General features: G+C 35.5%; 1 protein-coding gene across 11 annotated transcripts in view; it reads left to right on the top strand.

Annotated features, from left to right (window-relative positions):
• The window catches only part of SUPT20H (SPT20 homolog, SAGA complex component), a 33,570-nt gene that overhangs the window by 1,693 nt on the left and 9,084 nt on the right, over nt 1-22,793 (top strand). For 3 of the 11 annotated variants that reach the window (XM_054051107.1, XM_054051138.1, XM_054051097.1), the window contains exons 3-20: nt 886-921; nt 2,075-2,133; nt 2,222-2,288; nt 5,478-5,607; nt 6,245-6,348; nt 6,880-6,996; nt 7,125-7,178; nt 8,074-8,213; nt 9,454-9,610; nt 9,696-9,752; nt 10,793-10,864; nt 11,553-11,710; nt 14,782-14,814; nt 16,955-17,072; nt 19,032-19,140; nt 19,377-19,538; nt 21,260-21,572; nt 22,569-22,723. In XM_054051107.1, the coding sequence (XP_053907082.1) occupies nt 886-921; nt 2,075-2,133; nt 2,222-2,288; nt 5,478-5,607; nt 6,245-6,348; nt 6,880-6,996; nt 7,125-7,178; nt 8,074-8,213; nt 9,454-9,610; nt 9,696-9,752; nt 10,793-10,864; nt 11,553-11,710; nt 14,782-14,814; nt 16,955-17,072; nt 19,032-19,140; nt 19,377-19,538; nt 21,260-21,572; nt 22,569-22,723 (2,041 nt within the window). The remainder of the gene's footprint in view (nt 1-885; nt 922-2,074; nt 2,134-2,221; nt 2,289-5,477; nt 5,608-6,244; nt 6,349-6,879; nt 6,997-7,124; nt 7,179-8,073; nt 8,214-9,453; nt 9,611-9,695; nt 9,753-10,792; nt 10,865-11,552; nt 11,711-14,781; nt 14,815-16,954; nt 17,073-19,031; nt 19,141-19,376; nt 19,539-21,259; nt 21,573-22,568; nt 22,724-22,793) is intronic. The other 8 variants (XM_054051172.1, XM_054051162.1, XM_054051152.1 and 5 more) reach the window with 7 other exon arrangements.

The following is a 22,793-nucleotide window of genomic DNA, read 5'->3' as shown; positions in this document are numbered from 1 at the left end:
CCATAGATTTTCACCTGTTTTCAATCAGTCTGTGAATTGAATGTCTGAAATCATGCAGTTGTCTGCTAGACCTATATAGAAAGCATGAGTGTTTGGCATATTCAGATAAACACCTAAACACTTTAAAAAATTTAATGTTCTGTAGTGGCAGGTCTCATCAGCTAATTAGCAGATTGCTAAGTGTTCTTTTTGTCAAGCATAAGCAAGAAATTTTGTATCGGAGAGACTGTAGGAGAATGGTAAAAAGCACAAGTACTTTCGCTCTGTATTTCTTTGCTGTTATTGTAGTATGCTTTTCTCCCCCTCAATTCTCTTCTAATATATGAAATAACTATTTCTGCTATGCATGCCTTTCCATTCCTTGAGGTTCGAGTAAAAGTATTTGCTTTCATGAACAGCTGATATGGATTGGTTAAACTGAGGAAACAATATAAATATATATGTGGGAAGGGGGATCCATTACAAGTGTTTATAAAATTTACCGAGGAGTGGAAGAGTCTCCAGAGCACTTCTCTCTGTTTGTTGAATAGTGTAGCCTAGATCATCTACTTGTTATCTCCAATTATTTTCCTTAATATTTGTTATTATATTTGTTAAGTGTAATTTCTCTTCCTACTTTTAATCCAAAATGCCTGTGGTTGTTCTAAGATTTCATTATTTAGTTAAAACCTTGCAAGTGTAGACCCTTGGTAGTGTGATTAATTACTGTTGATGCAGTTACGTCAGGTTTCAACTGCTAAATTTAATCTGTGCCAAAGAATGTTTGAGCCCATCTTCTAACTATAAATTCATATCAGTACTAATAGAGTTTTTTGTAGTGATTTTTGTGTATGAGGGTGTTTAAAAAGCTAATGTACTTCCTAAAAACCTTTCTAATTCTTGCAGCAACAAGCTTTAGAACTGGCATTGGATCGTGCAGAGGTAAGGAGTAGCTACGTTATTTGTTTACACATAATATATTGGTTTCACAGTTAAAAAATAACTGCTATATTTTCATATTTCTTCTACAAAGTAGAGGAGGAGCATGTTATGTAAATATATACATTTGCATATAAAGAATTACCATACATGTAACACTGGTTTTGCAAAATTCTTAAATTGCCGTGTCTTGTATTTGGCTCTTACCTGTTGTACTAAAAACATCATCAGGTGCAATAATGCATTAGACAGTCTATGCAGGACTTGAGTTTACCCATTAAAACCATGAAGTCTGTGTGCTGTGAAATAAGCAGAGCTGTACAGTGGTGATCCAGAGACAGCTGGCAGAAATATATGGCAAAATGCTGGTTTTAAGCATAGCCTGGTTAAAACAGAGAGACAAGTGTCTTCACGTCCGTGTTGTTTCATGTTGACATTCGATATAATGGTTACCTTGGACCCTGTTATGGGAAATAAGCGTTTCTGCAGGAAAACTTCTTTTCATTGAAATTCTAAACTTAGCTGTTAATCAGAATACTTCAGACACAGAGATTTGGTAAAATCTTAGAATATAAACTATATTTTATGTAGGGTGGTATCTTTTTTTTTTAATGAAAATATTTAATGTACATTAATTATGTTCATAATATGCAGCTCTATAGAGAAAAGTAATGTAGATGCAAGAAACAAGGGCAAATTAAACTTCCTGAAGTTGGTCATGTAGAGGAATACTTTATTGGTAAATATTATTGAGCCAGTATGCATTAATTTGATTGTATGTTATCACACTAACTTCAGTAGTGTGTACTACAGTATTCCACTAAGTACAGTAGTGTTAACTTCAACAGCAGTATTATTTACTACTGTAATTACAAAAATGAATGTAAAATCAAGACTTTGCATGCAACTTATGCTATAGCCACGAAATGCTGTGTTTCACAGCTAAATTGAGCTTTGTCCTTGTTGGTAACAATAACTCCCAGCAGAACATGTCTAGTATGGTTTTGAAACAATCATGTACCGTAACCATTAATTACTTTCTGTATCCATAGAACACTGTCTGGTAATGATCTAAAGTTGTGTGGTAGCTAGAATTACATTTCTTTGTAACATATATGTTACTTTTTGGGTTTGTTTTTTTTTTTTCCTCTTCTAGTATATCATTGAAAGTGCTCGTCAGAGACCTCCCAAAAGAAAATATTTATCCAGTGGAAGGTAGTAAGAGTTTCTTTATTTTTTTTTTATTTTAAATAGCTTTTCTTTGACTTAATTTTGGTTACATTTTATGCATTTTTAATTTCAGAAAATCTGTATTTCAAAAACTCTATGATTTATATATAGAAGAATGTGAAAAAGAGCCTGAGATAAAGGTAAGTGGAAATTGCTGAAATGCTTTTCACTGCTGTCTGAACACACAAATTCAGAAAATACTTCATTTATTTTGCATAATTTGTTTGTTTCAGAAAAGAATAAATTCTGCTTACTGTTTTAGTTATCTAAGGCTAAGACCACAGGAGAAACGATTATTATGACTTTTGTGGGCTGAATTCTGAAATTTAATAGCATCTTCTGAGTTCAATTTTAAATAAAAACAAAGTGATAGGAGGGCCAATGACTACCTGGAAACCCTCAGTCAGTTTTTAAAGGTAATAAAGTAGAATGCTGGCAGAGGATTGCAAAGATTGTGTTCTTGAGATGCTTTTCTATATATGAAAAGAGACTTTCAAAAGAATGGTCTAGAATGGAGAGATGTCTGACAAGTTTTCAATAACAGTACTATTAAAATAACTACCTGATATAATGTGAATAGCAAGGCCTATGCTGGCTTGAATGACCTATTCAGTCTGACTTAATCCTGTGTCACTGAAGTCGGTTGTGGTTAAGTTCAGGGCCACATGCATAGTTGTTGGTAACACTTTGAGAATAACTTTTGTAGCGTATCTGCCCTAGGAAAAAAAGTTGGAGAATTTTTTAGAATCTGCTTTGTTGTAAATTTAGATTTGCATCTGGGATAACTGATGAACTGCTTAGATGTGTAGTGATTTTTTTCCATAACATCGGCAAAGAAGCTCAAACAGACTTAGCAGCAATAAATATAAGGTGTAGAAGGCACAAGCTGCTTTGTTAAACTGTGAATAACAAATGGAATGACAAGAAAAAGCTTTGAAGTCTGCTGTATTGCTGCTGCAAGAGGAAGTAAAAACCAATGAGAAGACAAATGCAAATGAGTTATGTTACTAAACATCATTGCATGCATCTTTCTGTTCTTGAAGAAAATGTAATTAATTTGCATGTGTAAGGTGAGGAAACAATTGACTGTAAGAATGCACTTAAAAGTAAAGCAAACTTCATTAGGGTGAAACGAGCAGAGTTTGTTCAGACCACAGTATTCCTGAAGTTTGATGTGCAAAAACTTACCTTAGGTATTACTTATGAAACTGGAATATTTTCTTACCTCCACTACAGAGGCTACATGGTCCTTGTCTTTATGAGCTGCGTTAATACTAGTCTCCTCTGGAATGGCAGCTTGAAGATTGACACAGTCAGTTACATCCAAGTGGACATATACTTAGTTATAAGTTGCAGTCTTTTCTCAGGATCTGATTTCATTTCAGCTAGATCACAAACATCTTTAGGCTTTAGTTTACTCGTTTTATTTCATAACAAAAAAATATTCTTCCTCAAGTTGTTTTATCCTTGCTTGTTGAAATGTTTGTACTTAAAATGCTAATTTACTCCAGTGTCTTAGAGGGATTTTATATTTTGAAGTATACTTAGAATATGCCTTAAGAAGTTCAGGTCATATGAATGCAGTGTCAAAAGATTGTTAGGCCTGCATGATTGCATGCTCCTCTTTTACCTGTATTCCTCCCTCAGTGTCCTAACGTCCGAAAACATGAAACAAGTAAAAAAAAAAACACAAACCATAACTGGCCAGCTATTACTGAACAAAACCTAAAAGTTTGAAAAGTAAAATTAGCATGTTATTCACCAAATAAGTGTAAATTGGAGAGTTATGCAATTAAAGTGAGTTAATTAAATTTACAGTTGAATTGCCATTATGTATTTTACTTATGAGGTGTTTAAGGAATAGAGGCCTTCAATAAAATAAGTATCATGGCAATTTCTTGCATGCATAGGCAGATTTCTGGGGAAAAAAATATGAATTGTTTATTTGGAAATTCTATGACAAGTTACTAGTAGTAGCTATTAGTTAGTCATAGAATTATGCAGTGCCTGTGTCTTGGGTGGAATAACGCCCTGAACTGAATGACCTTTTTTCTTTACCTCAGGAAAATAGTGAAGTTGGATTAGAAATGTTAACAGTGTTATTAGAAACGACTTCTAAAAGCAGCATTGATTCTGTCCCAAAAACAGAGAAATGAAATTGTTATTGGTTTTTTTAATTGCCTTTTTTTAATTTTTAAAATATTTAACTTTAGTATAAATAATTTCTTCTTAACCTCTCTTACATAACTTTTTAAAATCAACTCTTACAGAATTCCCATACTCCTTTCTGCTGTCCTAGTGGCATTTCATAAATAAATGGATGTATTAATCTATCCAACACTTGGGAAAAAATACAAAAATACAAAGATTTTCCTCCTTTTTCTCTGCATACCTGTTAAAATGATCTCTTGGATTATATTGCTGTGGGATTTAGGTTTTGGTTTTGATCCTTTTTTCTATGTTTTTTCCCCTATAAGTAATGATTCAGCTTTGTATCTTCTCAATATCTCTGAAATATAAACTTGTTCAAAAAGAGATAGCCCACTGCTTACTTGAGTGTATATGAAATGAGTAGTTGGGAAGGCTTAGTAGAACACTAGAGTTATCTTCCAGTAAATTGCTCCACCCAAACCTCCTATTCAGCTATGAAATCTAACCTCAACCGAAATATGTAAAATTACCTAAGGTTTAGAATTCAGTGTTCTAGGTTTTAAGGGGGCTTCAAAAACATTTAAATTGTAGGATACCTTTGAAACTTATGAACCATTTTTTTTAAATCTGTTATGCGTGGAAAAACATCATTCTTACAGTTAAGTAGGGGAGTAGTCTCTGCAGCTCCTGGATCAGAGTTCAGCAAATGGAGGCAAGGCAATGCAATTAAGAAAGCTTCCAAATGGTGTAATTCAATGTTTGAGTCTTGGAAAGAAATACCTGCCTCTATTAGGAGTATTTGGAAGTGCTTAATATTTTTTGTTATCAAACAATGTATAATTAATGGTATAAATGGTGCTCGAGGAAGTGGTACAGGCAATAGTGCACTGTAGATTTACATTGTAGCACGGAGTCTTGTTAACTGTATTGTCTGTGCACTTAAAATTCAAGGGTTTTTTTTAGTTTAAATGAAAAGGTTTTTTAAAAACCATGTGTAAGTATGTATAATAATACATAATGAATATAATCTGCTGAATACATTCTTGTTAAATTTAACTGGGCTTGTTTAGATGTATACTTCAACATTAATCCAAATAGTACTCGTATTCTAGCAATTGTTTTTATTTCTACTAATTGCTTGATAGTATTATGTTCATGAGCAATGTTTACTTTTAAAGCAGAAGCTGAGGCGAAATGTGAATTTACTTGAGAAGCTGGTTATGCAGGAGACGTTGTCATGTCTGGTAGTGAACCTTTATCCAGGAAATGAAGGTTATTCACTTATGCTCAGGGGAAAAAATGGTTCAGGTAATATTTCTGCTATTTCATTTTCAAAAATATTCTGAATGCTCTATAAATAGTTGAAATGTGTTGTTGCTTATATTTAAATGTTTTCTTTCTAAGTTAATCCTTTGTGAAAAAACCAAGAACTGTACTTGAACTAAAAATTTAGACAAAACTGAGGAGCTCAGAAATGAGCTCTAATTGTGCATTGTCGATAGTAGATATTAGACTTCTGATAGCTTTCCAGTCTCTTATTTCCCTCTAGCTTCCGAGTTACTTATCCAAGTTTCTCTTGCTTTAGGTTCCTTCTGTCAAGTTGTTTCTTTCACTGCTTCCTAATTCTAGGTGTGACCAAAGGCATCTGTGTTCCAATTCGGTTGCATCTTCATGCCACTGGTACTGTGATATGCAATAAGAGCATACAGTATATCATTTGGGAGAAAAAAATTCAGCCATTGTGCTATAAAGGCATGTTGCACAAATCAAGATCTGGGAACAGAAGTGGATGTTAAAATTAATACTATGCAAAAAAATGTTGCCTGCTTGGATAGGTTTCCACCAGGCCTTCTTTTTTCCTGTGGCAGACTTGTTTTAGATTTCACTTTGTTAAAGTTTGAACTTGGGAGGCAAAGGAAAAGAAATGTGTTTTGTTTAAATTCAGATTCCGAGACCATTCGGCTGCCTTATGAGGAAGGAGAGCTGCTTGAATATTTGGATGCAGAGGAGCTGCCACCTATTTTGGTTGATCTTTTAGAAAAATCTCAGGTTTGAAAGATTTTTGTCATTTTTGTTCAGAGAGAACTTATATTTTGTAGCCAGGTATACCTTGATTTTTTGAATGCTTCAGACAAGTGATTCTAACCACAAGAAGTAAAACACTTGTGCATTAGGAATTGTAATATTTAATGCCCCAAATTAAAGTTTTATTGTTATGTAAAAGAAAAATTAAATACTGTGGAGAAAGGGATACAAGAGAGTTTGCTATGGTTAAGGCTGACAAGTGACTTCAACTCTGTTCTTTAGCAAAATATCCTTTGTTCTTTGTCATTATGAAATATTTGACATGGAAATTTCTTAAGAGTGCGTTGCTAGCATATGAAAACACCACATTTGAAGCTTGTATTTTAGGTGTGTATAGGTATATAGTAGAGACCACAGGTCTGACCAAATTAGTGATTAGCTTTAGTCATCGTATCACTAAATATTATATGATATATAACAAACTTCTTTTTGGAGGCAGAGGCTGATGCAGGTGTTTCTTTATTTACAAGTTCTGGATTTTTTTGTTTCAACTAGGTTAATATTTTTCATTGTGGATGTGTCATAGCAGAAATACGTGACTATAGGCAGTCGGGTAACATGAAATCTCCAATGTACCAAAGCAAGCACATTCTTTTGCGTCCTACAATGCAGGTAAGAAGTATTTTAAGTCATTCCTCAGTGTTATGGTAGTTACTAGAATGGATACAAACTATTACTGAACATACTTTGAGAAGTCTTATTTAGTTGAAAGCTAATTGCTGTTATGTCTTCTTCCTCAGACTTTAATTTGTGATGTGCATTCTATAACAAGCGACAACCACAAATGGACACAGGTGGGTTAGCAGTTATTTTAAAACTTTGCAGTGATATGGTAAATACACAATAAAATAAAATTTATTAAAAGTATTTGTTTACTAAAATCTGATGAACAAAACTGGTTGTTTTTAATTAACTCAGACTGTCAGTAATGTGCATAAAGCTTCATGGTACACACTCCAGAAAGGTGACAAATTAACTTGTTAATAGCATCTTCCCACAAGATGCCATAGAAAATAAAGATTTACTGAAAGTTTTGTAGAATTTTAATTTTTGGTAATGCAGTATTGGAGTTACTCTAACTAGTTTACCTTACTTATATATCTTAAACATACAGCCCCAGAACAGCAGTTGCTGTCTAACGACACAATTGCTCTAGCATTATTTTGTTATTGTTACTCGTGCAGTAAAGAGAATCCTGAGTAACTGCAGTTGTACAGTTATAGTTAGTTAAATGCTAAATAGCATGGTGTACTCAATGTGCTCATTCGTATTTCAGAGCACACAGTCATGCTCAAATACATTTCGAATTGTAATTTAAAGTCCCAGATAGGTCACCTTAGTAGCACTCGTGGCCAGCCCATCATAACAAATCACTGACAGAAAATAATTTCATTGCTTGTAGTACTGTGTTTAAAAAAAATGAACCAACAAAGCAAACAGAGAAAAACAGAGCATGACCCATACTTTTCAGAAGGATTTTTCTTCCTGTTGGAAACCCACCTAGAGCTCTGTAACTCATAATAGTCGTTAGTGATTCTTAACTGTTTAGTATTTTCTTTTGTTGACTATCTACATGCATTTTTTCAGTTTTCTTTAAAATAATGTGTACATATGTGTAGGTATATATCAACTTAATTAGTGTAAAAGACTTCATATGTTTACATTTATTGATGGCTGTGTATATTACAGGAGGACAAACTCCTACTTGAGAGCCAGCTTATTTTGGCTACGGCAGAGCCTTTGTGTCTTGATCCTTCAATAGCAGTGACCTGTACTACAAACAGACTTCTGTACAACAAGCAGAAGATGAATACTCGCCCCATGAAACGGTATTTTTCAGTGTGAAGCATGTTGAGACTTTCTTTGAAATTTTATGAAGTGTTTCAAAGAAAAATATAAGCAGTGTTTTACATAAATATTTTGCTTCTCATATGTAATATCTACTTAAATACTAGGAATGTGAGGAACAGTGAAGAAGTATCATATATTGTACTGCATTTCAATTAGACACTGTAACGTGCTTATTTTTGTATATCAGAAGAATGTGTATATATTTTTTCTTAACATAATACATTATATTGCAGTTTAAATTTTGTCCTTTTTTTTGTGTTATTCGTGTAAGCTGTGTCAGATGGCAGCTCAGTAATATATATAAATGGATATCTTGCATTTTATTCTCTGATTTGTTAAAAGTTATGTACAAGTTTAACCCTGAATGAGGAAATCAAGAGAATCATTTATGTGCTTGACATTTAGGCTAAATAGAAGCGTAGGCATATTAGAATCTTAGAAAACTTAAAAGTAATATGTAATACACTCTACAAAATATTGAAATTGTTTCACCTCTGTGCATGGTTGTTCACTTTTTTCCCACGAAAGCTTGAAATGGTTCACAATTGTCCTGCCAAAAGTTACATTCAGTCTGTAGAATGAAAATGTAAAACTGGCCAGTCAGAATTCCTGAAATATTCAAAACTGGATTTGCAGTGCAATCTATGTTAATGTACAACCAGGGGTAATGTCTAAAACTATGTAATAAAATTGATCAAACTGTCCTTAAAATTAGAGCTTGTTGGCAACGAACAGTCCACTGGTGAAACGGGCGAGGGTGTTAAATGAATCCAGAACAGCTTTAATGTACCAATGGGTTCGGCATAACACAAGGAGTTGGAGGGTAGTTACTTTATAGTACTTCTATAACTTTGTTTATAAGCAGTACATAGCTCTTTTGACAGAAAGGAAGTCTATGATAAGATACCGATATTTTAAGCTTGGAAACTTTTCAGTTAGTTACTCATTTTGACAGTATACTTCAGTTATGCATTTCAAAAATAACCCTGTTCTTAGTGCTGAAACACACAAACAGAGTACTAGTATTTTTTAAAAATATGAAGTCAAGAGTTTGAGTAGTACAGTGTAGTCCAGAATAACAATTTTAAGTTAATACTTCAAAACCTGTCTTTTAATCTCAATTTAAGTAGCATTTCTCTGCATATTTTTTTGTTTGTACACAGGCAGTAGGGAATTTCATTTGATGGTTTTGTAAGCCTCTCTGTCATTTTACCATAGGTGCTTCAAAAGGTACTCAAGGTCATCTCTGAACAGACAGCAGGAAGTAGCTCACTATTCAACTCCACCTCAACTCAGGCTACTTGACTACTTACAGAAAAGAAAGGAGAGGAAAGGAGCCCAGCAGTATGACCTCAAAATTTCTAAAGCTGGAAATGTAAGTGCTCTGAGACATAGATGGGTATACTTTTAGCTATTTATTTAAAACATTTAATACATTAATTTTTTTTTTAATCTTCCAGTGCGTAGATATGTGGAAACAGAACCCTTGCTACTTGACTGCACCTTCTGAAGTGGACGTAAGTTCAGTTGTTTCCATTAGCAATTATTAGCAATTGTATTGGATGTTGTAGATTATGAAGAAGTGACTAAAGAGAGTAATCAGTATGAAAGAATGACCTCTAAATGGTGGGAGTGACTTCAACGTTTAAAATTATCTTTCTGTACTGTAAGATGTAAACACAAGCTAAATCACATAGGAATACAGTTCAATTGTAATGTGGTAGTTTGGATCAGATTAACAGTGTAAATAGACCTCCAGTACTATTCATCTGTGGTTCAGTGTGCACATGTCTATTTGAAGTTGTCTGATAACGTAAAAAATGGAAAAACAAAATAGGTAAGGAAATTATTTAATAATTAGTCACTTTTCAGCTTGGTAGAAATTAGTCTTTTTTGACATGATACTGCAGGATGTAACATTTTCTATAGTTTAATTATTTATACAGAGAATTGTAGTTGAGAAGTCTTCGGATCATTCTGTATCCATCTGTATCCATTCTTCTCTTGGGGATGTTCTCATTCTCAATGGTTTCTGGCACTGCCAAAACACATCCTACTGTCATACAGAAGAGACTCAGTAGTAAAGACGAGATTATGTTATATCTTTGGATTAATAGGGCTGTCAAGAGTGCAGACACATGAAATGACGCTACAAGTTTTACAAGCTTCCTTTCCCTTTGCACTTCAACAGTGTTGGACCCGATCTAATCAGAGACTTAAGGAGTTGTGAAATTTCTTAACCATCTCAAATTGCAGGCAGTGATTTTAATCTAGGGTCTTTAACTATGTTTTGCACTTCTTAGGTTCAGCTTAGAAAATATGGTGGAAGAGAATAAACATAAAGTTCTGAAGGTTCTCCACTTCACTTTTTCTGTATGCATAGGACAAGGATAGATGCTGTGTAAAATATCAAGCTATCCTTGTGTGTTTCTTGCACTCACTTTTTAAGAGTATGACGTTAGACGCTGTTAAGTACAAGAAGCTGTGCTAGATTGACTAACTCTGGCCCAATATGACTATTGTTACTACTTTTCTGATATCTCCTATTTTCTTTAAGGTGGAAAAATATGCCAAAGTGGAAAAGTCTATCAAGCCTGATGACTCACAACCAACTGTCTGGCCAGCACATGTGAGTAGTTTAGACATTTGGTCAAACTTCTCTGCCTCATATGCCTCTTATTTCAACAAAATCAAATAAATCTTCTCTCCCCTAATTTAATTAATCTTCCGTTTGTTATATAGACACAAAGAGATTACCACAGGTACTTGTAATTTCATACAGGGTGTCATGCATGTGGTCAGTCATGTAATCCTTGGGTCTTTAATCTCCCAAGTAACATGTGATGTTGCTGTATAGCAAAGAAAGCATAATGATTTAGAGAAAGGGTAAGAAAATGTTTATATTTTAACATGCATCCACTTGTACTGGGTGAAGCAATTGAGTTGGGCCTTGTCTCCCTGTGACAGGTTAGAACGTATTCTATAACCATCTCTTTATCTCTCCCCTCCCACTCTTGGTTCCAGAGCTATAGGATTAGTCTTGGGTTTTTTGTGTCAATCAGTTTACTTCTCCAGATCTAATATGCAATACTTTCGTATTTTAAAGAGTTGATAAACTTTTTCATCTCATCCTTTTAGATAACTTTTTCTCAAATAACTTTAATTTTAGGTAATGCACTCCTTCTTATGGAATGTTACTTAGCTACCTTTCTTGTAGAGTGTTTCTCACGATATTGTATAGAACTGGCATATTTTACTAGCTGTATCTGTTATCATTTGTTTAGGACTTATCTGGTTGTTTTCTTTTGTCTTTCTAGGAAATAAAAGATGATTATGTGTTTGAATGTGAAGTTGGTAATCAACTTCAGAAAACAAAACTGACCATTTTTCAATCTCTTGGCAATCCCTTGTACTATGGTAAAATTCAGACACTGAAAGGTGATGAGGAAAATGACAACCTGTTAACTCCATCACAGTAAGTTACGTGTTCTTTTAAACTGTGCTGTGATCTGGTAGATGAAGGAATACAGACATAATTTTCAATCATAAAAGTACTTCAGATCTAGAAATCTGATTTGAGAGTTTTGTTTGAAAAAAATCAGCTAATGAACCTAAAATTTCTTTTAACCAAAAAAACCCCACAAAACAAAATGTGTTCAAGCAGCCACCATATCTTAAATGTACTTTCATGTTAAATCTGTGTGTTATTTTACATTAAAGATATATTGTTGTAAAAAAAAAAAAAAAGGAAACAACAAACCGACCAATGCCCTCAAACTGGGGAGACATTGTGAGACATAGCATGCTTTTTCAGTGTTACTTGTGATTTTGGTTGTTATTAAAATTCACATGATGCTGTGAAAATATAACACTTGAATATATTCATGTTTGCATTTATGCAGAGAAATTCAGGCTGAATCGATGAGGAAAAACATAAGCTTTTAGGAAGCTTCATCACTTTAAATTGTTTTGAATCTGCTATTGTTGGCTGTGAGTCTAGGAGGATTCTTTATTTTGGGGTCTTAGGGGATAACCCTTGTTCCGTACATCCCATTGGCAGGCAGGTGTTCAGCCATCTCCAGGAAAGTAGGGCTACGTCGCATGTAACGGTTACTTGGGAAGACAAAACTCCTTAACTCCAAACATGTCCCTCCTTCCTTCCTTCCCCAGTTTTATATGCTGAGCATGATGTCATATGGTATGGAATATACCTTTGGTAAGCTTTCCTAGCTCTGTGCTCACAGCTTCTTGTGCACCCACAGCCTACTTGGTAGTGATGCAGGGTGAGAAGCAGAAAAGGCCCTGAGTTTGTATAAGCACTGCTCAGCAATGATGAAAACATCCCTGCGTTATCAACGCACAAATCCAGAATATAACCCCATAGGAGCTACTATGAAGAAAATTAACTCTGTCCCAGTCAAAACCAGCACAAATATGTAGTACTGATATTCTGTGAAAAGCAGTGCTAACTTGCAGTTGTGTAATAACGCTGGCAATGAAAAGGATTAATAGGTCTTAGGTTCCTGGGCTTTTTTGGAAATCTCTGATCTAGTCCATTACTTTTGAGATATTATCAGTTGAAGTTCATCACAATTTTTATATTTCCTTATTGGAAAACTGTGTCATATGAACTGAAAGGTGCAGAAGACCTTTTTTTTGTTTTGCTCTAAAATAAAGTGATGCTTTTTTTGAGCTAGAGAAGCAGAAAAGGTCTGTAGTATTTACAAAAAAACCCTCAAAACATCTAATGTTTAATAAGCGAACAAGCCAATGGGTACTATGCAAAAGAGAAATGCTTATTTGGGAGCTCTGGAAAATCATGAAGAATTGGAATTTGTGTAAGTGAACTCAAACAGTGGTAACTAAGTGTTTGTTAAAATGTTACAGGTAGGGCTGGTTTTGACATAGCCACAGGACACTTGTCTTTGTATTTTGAAGTGAGCATATTCAGCATCGAATCATAGAATGGTTTGGGTTGGGAGGCACCTTTAGGTCATTTAGTCCAACCCTCCCTGCAGTGAGCTTGGACATCTGCAACAAGATCAGTTTGCTCAGATCCCTGTCCAGCCTGATCTTGACTCATCCAGGGATGGGGCATCTACCACTTCTCCACTTTTCTGGGCAACCCGTGCCAGTGTTTTGTCATCCTCATTGTAAATAATTTATTCCTTCTATTTAGTCCAAATCACCTTCTTTTAGTTTAAAACTATTACCTCTTGTTCTGTCGCGACAGGCCCTGCTAAAAAGTTTATCCCCATCTTTCTTATAAGCCCCTTTTAAGTACTAGAAGGCCACCATAATGTCTCCTCAGAGCCTTCTCCTTTACAGGCTAACCAACACCAACTCCTTCAGCCTTTCCTCATAGGAGAGGCTCTCCAGGCCTCTGATCAGTTTTGTGGCTCTCCTCTGTACCTGCTACAACAGATCTGTGTCTTTCCTGTGCTGAGGGCTTCAGAGCTGGACACAATACTCAAGGTGGGGGTCTCACCGAAGGAGAGTAGAGGGACAGAATTGCCTTTCTTGACCTTCTGGCCATGCTTCTTTTGATGCGGCCAAGGATACAGTTGGCCTTCTGGGCTGTTAGCACACATTGCCAGCTCATGTCCAGGTTTTTTTTTTTTTTTCATCCATCAGTACCCCCAAGTCCTCCTCTGCAGGAGGCTCTCAGCCTTTTCATCCCCCAGCCTTTACTGGTACTGGGTGTTGGCCCAAGCCAGCTACAGGACCTTGAACCTGACATTTTCAAACTTCATGAAGTTCCCGTAGGCCCACTTCTCAAGCTTGTCCAGGTCCCTCTGGATGACATTTCATCCCTTGGGTGTGCCAGTCACACCACTCAGCTTGGTGTTGTCTGTAAACTTGCTGAGAATGCGCTCAGTCCCACTATCTGTGTCTTTGAAGATATTAAACAGTACTGGTCCCACTATGGACCCCTGCAGGACACCACTTTTCACCAATCTCCATCTGGGCATTGACTGTTGACTACTACCCTCTGGATGTGACCATCCAACCAATTCCTCATCTACCAAACAGTCCACACATCAAATCCCTATCTCACCAATTTTGATAGAAAGATGTTGTTGAGGACCATGGCAAAGTCCCCGCTTGGCCACGGAAGTCCACATAGTTTACGTCCATAGCTTTTCCCTTGTCCACTGATGTAGTCACTCCATCATAGAAGGCCACTGGGTATCAACATGTTGATTTATACATAATTTTTCCCTTGTACTTTTTTGCAGTAGCAATTCTGTAGCAGTTACTTCCACTTTTTGAAAATAGAAAAATTCCATATTCTTCCTCTTGCTTTGTAGATCATTTACTCTTAAAGGAGACAATGTGTGTATATTGTATATATTGTTATGAAGCCAAATTTGTATTTCAAGTACTAAATAATGCCCGGTTGATTAAATGAATATATGTCTTGTATTTTCAGCAGGTCTGAAGAAAAGAGCAGCATCGACATTAGTTCAAAATTCTGTGATTATAGAAACATGTTCTTTTATTTCAGTATATGACTGAAAATTTATTATGTGTTTTACATTTCAGGTTCCTTATTGGTTCGAAGACTGATGCTGAAAGGTAAATTAATTTAATATATACAGCCATTTGAATTGATACCAAATAATCAATTCTGTTCCTTTTAGCAGTTACGACTGCTAATGTTATGGTTACAGAAATAAATGCAGAACAGATGAGGAAAATAAGATGAATTAATCATCATTAGAAGATGTAGGATACAGAGTGCAGTTTCTATATTTAACGAGCAAGGAAGCATAGAGGAAAGGAAATATCTGAATACAGCTTGTCCCACTATCTAAATTTCAAGCATGCTGTTACAGTTGTTTGCCCAGTTATTCTTGATTACACAGGTAATAGTAAAATTCTGAGAGCACTTAGCAGGAATTTCATCTTGACATTTTGTGTGGTAAATTAGCAATCATGGAAACTTTTATTTGGACTTTGAGGGTCATCTAGGAATCTAATACAACTTATTTTCACATATTGTTGTGCATTACTTTCTTAGAGAAGGAAGTAAGCAAATAGTTTTCCAGTATATTTTTGTTGTAGAATAATTAGGGAGTAGCAGCTCTGGGATAAGTGAAGCAGCAAAGTGTTTCTTCACTTCTTCTTAAGTGTTTCTTCAAATGTTTGTTAGGGTGTATCACATTGAAAATACCTTTTCCCTTGTGCATGTGAACATGTAGCCTTTAAAAGCAGTCTCTGTCAAAGCCAGTTGTGGTTTTGTGCCTTAATAGAAGAACTTGAGACGTGTTATGGCTCTTACCTCCTCACCCTCTTACGTGCCTAGCAGGGACATGAGTCCTTGATTTGGTCAAAAATCAATAATAGTGTTCTTTGGTTTAGTAGATAATTTTGATCAAGAGACTCTTTGCTTGTGTTCTCTCCTGCCTCCTTTATGCTGATAGAAGTTCCAGCTGTTTGTGTTATAAGCTGAATTAGGGGGTTGATTAGCTGAATTGGGGGGTTGATTGGCTGAAAGCTAAACCAACAATAATACATGGATCTAGTTTTAACTGGGAGTGATTTCCCGGTCATGTTTGCCACTGGGTTGTACAAATGCTTTTATTAGAATAAGCAGTTGGGTTTCAGGGACTAGACAAGAAACAATAGAGGAGGAAGGAAGGCAGGACTATTGTTTTGAGTACATGGCATTTTATTACTCCAATTCCACTGTAATTTTGAGGCACTCTAAAACCCAATTGCTGAAAAAAATGTACTGCACCCTTTCCTCTGCCGTGTATCTTGGGACCCTTGCTTATGTGTGCATTAGTCATGTAACAGCACATTGAATCAGTGCTATGCCAGAATAAAGTGTAGTTCATTGAGTTTAGGTGTAAGCTAATGGAAATAATCCTGCAGTTCTTCATTGAAGTTTAGTCTGCCAGAATATAAGCAACAATTGACAGGTCTTCAACTTGATTTTCAAGTCTGCAAGGTCGCTTTGTATGTTTTGCTCTTGTTCATGAGACAGTATTCCATCAACTTGGTGCTCTCGCATTAGTGGAGAGATAGTAGTTGATTTGATAGAACAGTGTCTTAAACTTGTTTGCCTGATGCTATTGATGCTTTATATTCCTGGATGCGTCACTGCCTGTCCTGGTGCGCAAAGAAAAGAGTATGATTACTTTTGCCATGGTAACTGATACTTGGATATACATTCATCATGGACTTCTTACTTTATCACTTGCTTTCAAAGTCCTTATCTCACATAGACCTCAAGTTAAAGGAGGGTTGACTGTTCCACAGGGAGCATAAGCAGAGGATATACAGCTCTTTAAAAGATTCAGGACTTGTGTGGGGATTGGGATCACCACTGATTAACATACCAAAGAACTGCAGTTGATTTTGGGAAGGGAATTATTCTGTCTACTGTTTTGTATATTTCTCTAAGAGAGTGTTTTTTTAAACTTGTTTCTTAAACTGTACTTTGCATTAGAAAAAAGGACAGTGGTTGAAAGAAAAGTTTGAACGGAATAAATCTAACAAAAGACCCGAAGAACATGAGGTAGAAAAAAGGCTATATGAAAATACAGATGTTTTTTATATGTGCAGCTCTGTTTTATATAGATATATACTTAAATAATATATACTTAGGTGTAAAATATATGACTAATGTATACAATTATTTGTTTACATATATGTATCTACTTTAGAAGTTCAAGATTGTTAATCTTTTTGTCCTCATTGTCTGTTTCAGAGTGGTGAACCAGTATCAGGAGTTAGTGCAAAATGAAGCTAAATGTCCTGTGAAAATGTTTCATAATTCAGGTGGATCAATCAACCTTAGTCATCTTTCTCCAGGGAAGGAAATGGAAGTGAGTGTATGAAGCTATGCAATTCTTTTCTTTACATTCGTTTACTGAATTAATAGAATAAATTTTGGTGTCCACATTTAAAATTAAACTAATCTAAAAATGTCATTCTGAATGAAATTCGAAATGCTTTGTCATAATCATTCAGAGATATTATATTGGGAAAGTTTAGAGGAACACACTTTTGTCTCCGCTGTTCAAGTTTTGTGTGTTTTATCCATGTCTCTTTTTTTAAGGTGCATGTATTATAGCTAACTCCAAAGTTGTGTTGTAGTGTTTTCCCTTGTTCAGATGAACATTTTACAGAGCAGAAGTATAGTAAAATCAGTTATGCATCTTATTTTGCAGGTCAGTAAACACAGAAGCAAATAGAGTAGCTGAACTTCTTTTCCCTTACCTTTAGAAATTAGCAAAATTAAGAGGAAAACTCTCAAAAAAAAAAAAAAGGAAACCAAAACCTTTAAAGAGCATGTATTTATATCCACACATCTGGTAGAAATTCTTGGATTCCCAAAATCTCATGTCTATTGGCATTGCTTTGTGGTTTCCTTAATTCTGGCTTCCTTGATCAGATTCAATACTGTAGTGGTGAGCTAGTTTTATGATCCAACCAGTAATTTTGTATCCATTGGGCTATTTCCTTTGCTACTTTTTTTCCTCTAAATACCTACTTTCAAACTGCAAACAACATCCTCTGAAGGAGGTAGTTCTTAGTGTCAGCCGGGAGAACAGCATACGGGGGCCAGCAGCTGCTGAAAGGAATGAGATTGTTTCTCTGTGTGTGTATGCACATACAAACATACGTATATATATTAAAATCATCGAATAATTTAGGGTGAGGGGCTACTTCTGGAAGTCATCTTTTCTGCCTGGCCAAGCCTCCACCAAAGTTAGTTAGGTTACTATATTTAATAATCTAGTCTCCTTTTGAATTGGGCATTAGTCTTTATTTGCCAGAATGAAGAAAGCCATTTTTAATAGTAGAAGGCAAAGGTAATGCTCAGAATTTTCCTTGAATGATTCTTTCTTAGAGGCAATCAATTAGAAACGTCAATTCAAAACATGTCTCTTATTACTGGGGAGTCGGGGAAAGCTGAGCTCTCCATAAACGTTGATTCTACGCAGTGCTCAGATTTGTTAGCCCATGCACATCTAATTTAGACACCAGTACTGAAATATTCCATTCATTATAAGGCGATCGTCATTTTCTAGTTAGCAGTTTGTACGCTATGCGTTTGTTTAGATATTATTTACGTTTATGGGATACCTGTTTTATAGGTAGAAATATATATACTGTAACTGCAACTGTGTTTCACTGTTGAGTCTTTTGACAGTGCCAACTATTTGAATTATGGATTGAGGGTGTGTTGTGAGTGACTTGAGCAGGACAGACTTCATTAGCTGGAGTTAATTTATGTTCTAACAACCAGATAAGTAGGTTACAAGAACAGAGAAAAAGGGAGTACCTTTCCTCTAAAATGAAGTTCTTGATACCACTGAAGTCAGTGGGAAAATGTGTACTGTTTTCTGCACATCTAGGATTTTCCTGAATGTATTTAAATTCCTACTGCCAGAATCAAGAAATCTGATCCTGTTCTCTAAATCCATATTGGCTGGAAATGGCAGAGATATGCAGATTGTGAATGAATGAAATGTCACTCTTGTGTTTGTGAAAATTGCAAGGAATGATTTCAGAATTGCAGAAAAGATTAAAACACCTTATTTTTTTCTATTTTCTCTGCTCGATTTAAATTTTACTGGCCGCATCTCAATGTTAAGCATTTTATCTGAAGAGGGGCAGTCATAGGTTATGTTTTTAAAATAAATAAATAAAGATCTGAAATGTTTGAAGGGAATCTTGTTACGGTTTTGAGAAGTACAATACAAATAGAATTCTTTTCTGTCAAATATGTGAAAGCTCACGTTATTGCTGTGGTCATGTTAACTTCTCTTTCCTCCTAGCAGCCAGAAAGCCTATCGGGCTCTGTTCAGTCTTCAGTGTTGGGGAAGGGTGTAAAACACAGACCTCCTCCCATCAAATTGCCTTCAAGTTCAGGAAGTAGCTCTTCAGGTAATTCCTTCTTGACTCTGGCATCTCCTTTGTATGTGTTCTGCCTATTGTAAAATGACAAGATATCCCTTTTGTAAAGGTTTAATAATAATTAAAAAACCCAAACAGTATCTCCTCTGTGAAAAGAGCATCACTTACTGATTTCTGATTACGTTTTTCACAAAATTGTATCTTAACAAATATTCAAGTTAATATGTACTTACAGAATAATAATGTATTTTAATCATGCTTTTTAGGTAATATTTTTAGTCCGCAGCAGTCAAGTGGACATCTAAAATCCCCAACTCCTCCTCCTCCTCCTTCTAAGCCTGCTGGTCTTTCTCGGAAACAATCTATGGATCTTAATCAAGTTAGCATGCTCTCTCCAGCTGCCATGTCTCCTGCGAGCTCTTCACAAAGTGAGTCACGACCTAAATTCTCCATTAAATCTTAGGCTCTTGCATAAATGCTTCCTGAGATAAACTACTTAACCTGTGGAATGGTGAAACTTAAGTGTACAGTGTACCCTAAATTGTATAAGTTGTGCAGCTTTAGGCAGGTCTCTTGTTCGCTGTATGTACTTTATGTTTATTGTAACTGTGTTTGTTTTTTCTGTATATATGTATGCACCCTCTGTGTATACGTTTTAATGCAACTTATGCAATTAGTGTGATCTCATTTATGAAAGGCTGATAGATGATGTGATGAGATAAAATTCCAAAGTATAGATTTTTTTTTCCTCCAGTGTAAAAACAGTATGTTAGATCAGTTTGCCTTTACATAATTTAAGTATCTAGCTTTTTAAATGTTATAGGAACTGGTGCAGTTGTATCTCTATGTATGTATATAATCTGATCAGTCCCAAGATGGTGATACAATAAACGATAAGATGATTTTTTAAAACACTCCTACACTGTTTTACAAATCATTGCTGATTGCAAGTGTGGTGGTGATGCTGCTGCTGATAGCACCATATTCTCAGGTGTTAAAGTGTAAATTTCACTAAGTGACATCCTAGCTTAAGTATTTTCATTAACACTGACAGGATCATAGCTATAGATCATAAACATTTTTCAAAATATGTATGTATCTTGAGACGTTTTGTGAACGGATTTGTACAAAGACAAATAATAGCGGCAGTTTTTCTTTTTTTATGAACAATTGTATACTGCACATTCCAGTATCCTGCACAGTATTATAATACACTTTTTGCATTAAATAATTTAAAATCTGGATAGCTCAAAAGGTGTAACTTTCCTGCCTTCTTGTTTTGCACAAAGAAAAAAAGAAAACTTGTAAAAGTTTTCTTCCAACATATTTACTCTGGTTTTATGTTAGTGCTATGAATGTGTACATCCACTGCACACAGTTGTTACTTTAAGGCTCTGGTCACAACAGCTGGGCATTCACATTTGTTTCCTTTCTTTCTGCAGGACATGAAAGCTTTAAAAAAAAAGAAAAACAAAAAAAAAAAAAACCACCTCAAGCATTTTAGGTTTTTGGGTTTGTTTTTTCTGTTGACAAACACAGCCATACATGCTACATTATAGCAGAACGAATTACATAGTAACTTTTAAAGATGCAGTATTATCCTCTGGTTCTTAAATATTAAAACCTTATTTGATCAAAATTTGGCAAATGGGAGGTTAGCTGTCTGATGAAATTTAGATCAACCCCGTGATTATTGAAATAGTGTATGTTCTTTGTTGAATCTGTTGTTTTCCATGATATGTTTTTAACATGATGCTGTTGTGTGGGCAGTGCATATAGAATATGTTTAACATTTCAGGACGAAAATACTAATTAGGTTAAAATGGTCACTAAGAAATTGTTTTAATTTTATTTAAGTATTTCTGGATGGAGTTATGACTTCGTGATAAATTATGGAAGGACTTAATGGAGGATATGAATTGGTGTATGGCTTATGAACTTAAGGACGGAGAGTGGGTTTTCTGTGTGATTATACTGCATCCTTAACATTGAGTGCGTGCTGCAACACTCGTGTCATGTAGAAATTAACACTCACAGTCTAAAAAATGGAACAAATTGTCAGTGCTAAATAAGATTCCATTAACCTTATTATAAAAAAGGACTGGCCTTTTATAACAAACTAGCACTTTTTATTTTTCTCAATGAGCAGGGTCTGGAACTCCTAAACCATCTACTCCTACTCCAACCAACACCCCTTCATCGACCCCACACCCTCCTGATGCTCAGAGCTCAACTCCTATTACCCCTTCTGCCACCCCTACTCCCCAAGATTCAGGCTTCACCCCTCAGCCCACTTTGTTAACCCCATTTGCTCAGCAGCAAGTGTCTCTGAGCCAGGCACTGCCTGTAATGACCATTCCTCTTTCCACCATGGTAACATCCATTACTACAGGAACAACCTCCACCCAGGTCATGGCAAACCCTGCAGGACTTAACTTCATCAATGTAGTAGGCTCTGTGTGGTAAGTTGTGATGGTTTCTTAATTTGCCCTTGGGTGGGTTTCTTGCTGAGGCAGTGGGGTAAGGAAGGATGGGAGTGGTACATGACTGTCCAGTATCCATTAGGATAGATATTTTTCAGGGTCTGCAGTGCAAAAAAGATCACTCACTTTGTAATTATAAAGTGGAAAGCCACTAGAAACTATTTGTATTTCTCAGATATAGGGCACCTAGTACTGAAATGTTGAAAAGCTCTATTAAGAAAATTGTGCTTCCGGCTTTTTGGATGCATGTAGTTTAGTTTCATAAGGCTTAATCTTAGATTGTCGTTTCTGAGGTTACACTCTTCAGGTTGGAAAACTTTTTTTATTAATCAGAGAGGAGATTGAATGTCATATGCAGACCACTCTAAATGAAAAATGGAAAGGGATTTGATATTAAAGTACTTATTAATGAAAGGTTGTATGTAAAATACAAGAAAACAACAAATCTGGTTTTGAACAATTTAATCAAAGATTGAAGTTAAACATACTTTGATCATCTTTGACTCATTTTGTGGTTAAGAAAAATGCTGTGGTCAAGAATAGATTATATGGCCTAATGTGGACTGGTTTTTACACTGAATGAAGTTCTGTGATCCGTAGAAGATCAGTGTAAGACACGGTGTGCTTCAGTGCAAGTGTCAGAAACTTGCATTACTTATCCAGGGTATTCAGTAGTTTATCACTGTCGATTAATTAGATATCTTTGTTTTGTAGTGCAAAATGAAAACACAAACCTGTTCCTTAACTTTGTAATGATAGTACAACCATTGTGGTTGGTCTTTCTGTAGACCATAGCAAAGAAAAAATGTATATGCTAACAATATGACGAACCTTTAAGCTGTCTTCATGCTTTATGCATAATCCCATTTACAGCAAAGAATTTATTTACTTGTCGTGAGACAGAGGGCAAAAATTTAGTTACTCAGATTTGCTTGTACCACTTGGGTTTGATGTGTTGTCTTTCCTCTTCTACAGTGGAACACAGACACTGATGAGTGGCTCAAACCCTATGTTGGGGTGTAACACTGGTGCCATAGCCCCTGCAGGTATAAATCTGAGTGGCGTTTTACCATCAGGAGGTCTGGTACCAAGTGCGCTGCCTGCTGCAATGCAGTCTGCCTCTCAAGCAGGTTAGTGTGAATAAGTTGGAAAGCCACCCTTCAGCCAGGGACAGTGTGAAAACATTGTGAGAAGAATGGA

Source organism: Cuculus canorus, chromosome 1 (assembly GCF_017976375.1).
Source record: "Cuculus canorus isolate bCucCan1 chromosome 1, bCucCan1.pri, whole genome shotgun sequence".
Lineage (NCBI taxonomy): Eukaryota > Metazoa > Chordata > Aves > Cuculiformes > Cuculidae > Cuculus > Cuculus canorus.
This window is presented reverse-complemented; position numbering and strand designations above follow the sequence as displayed.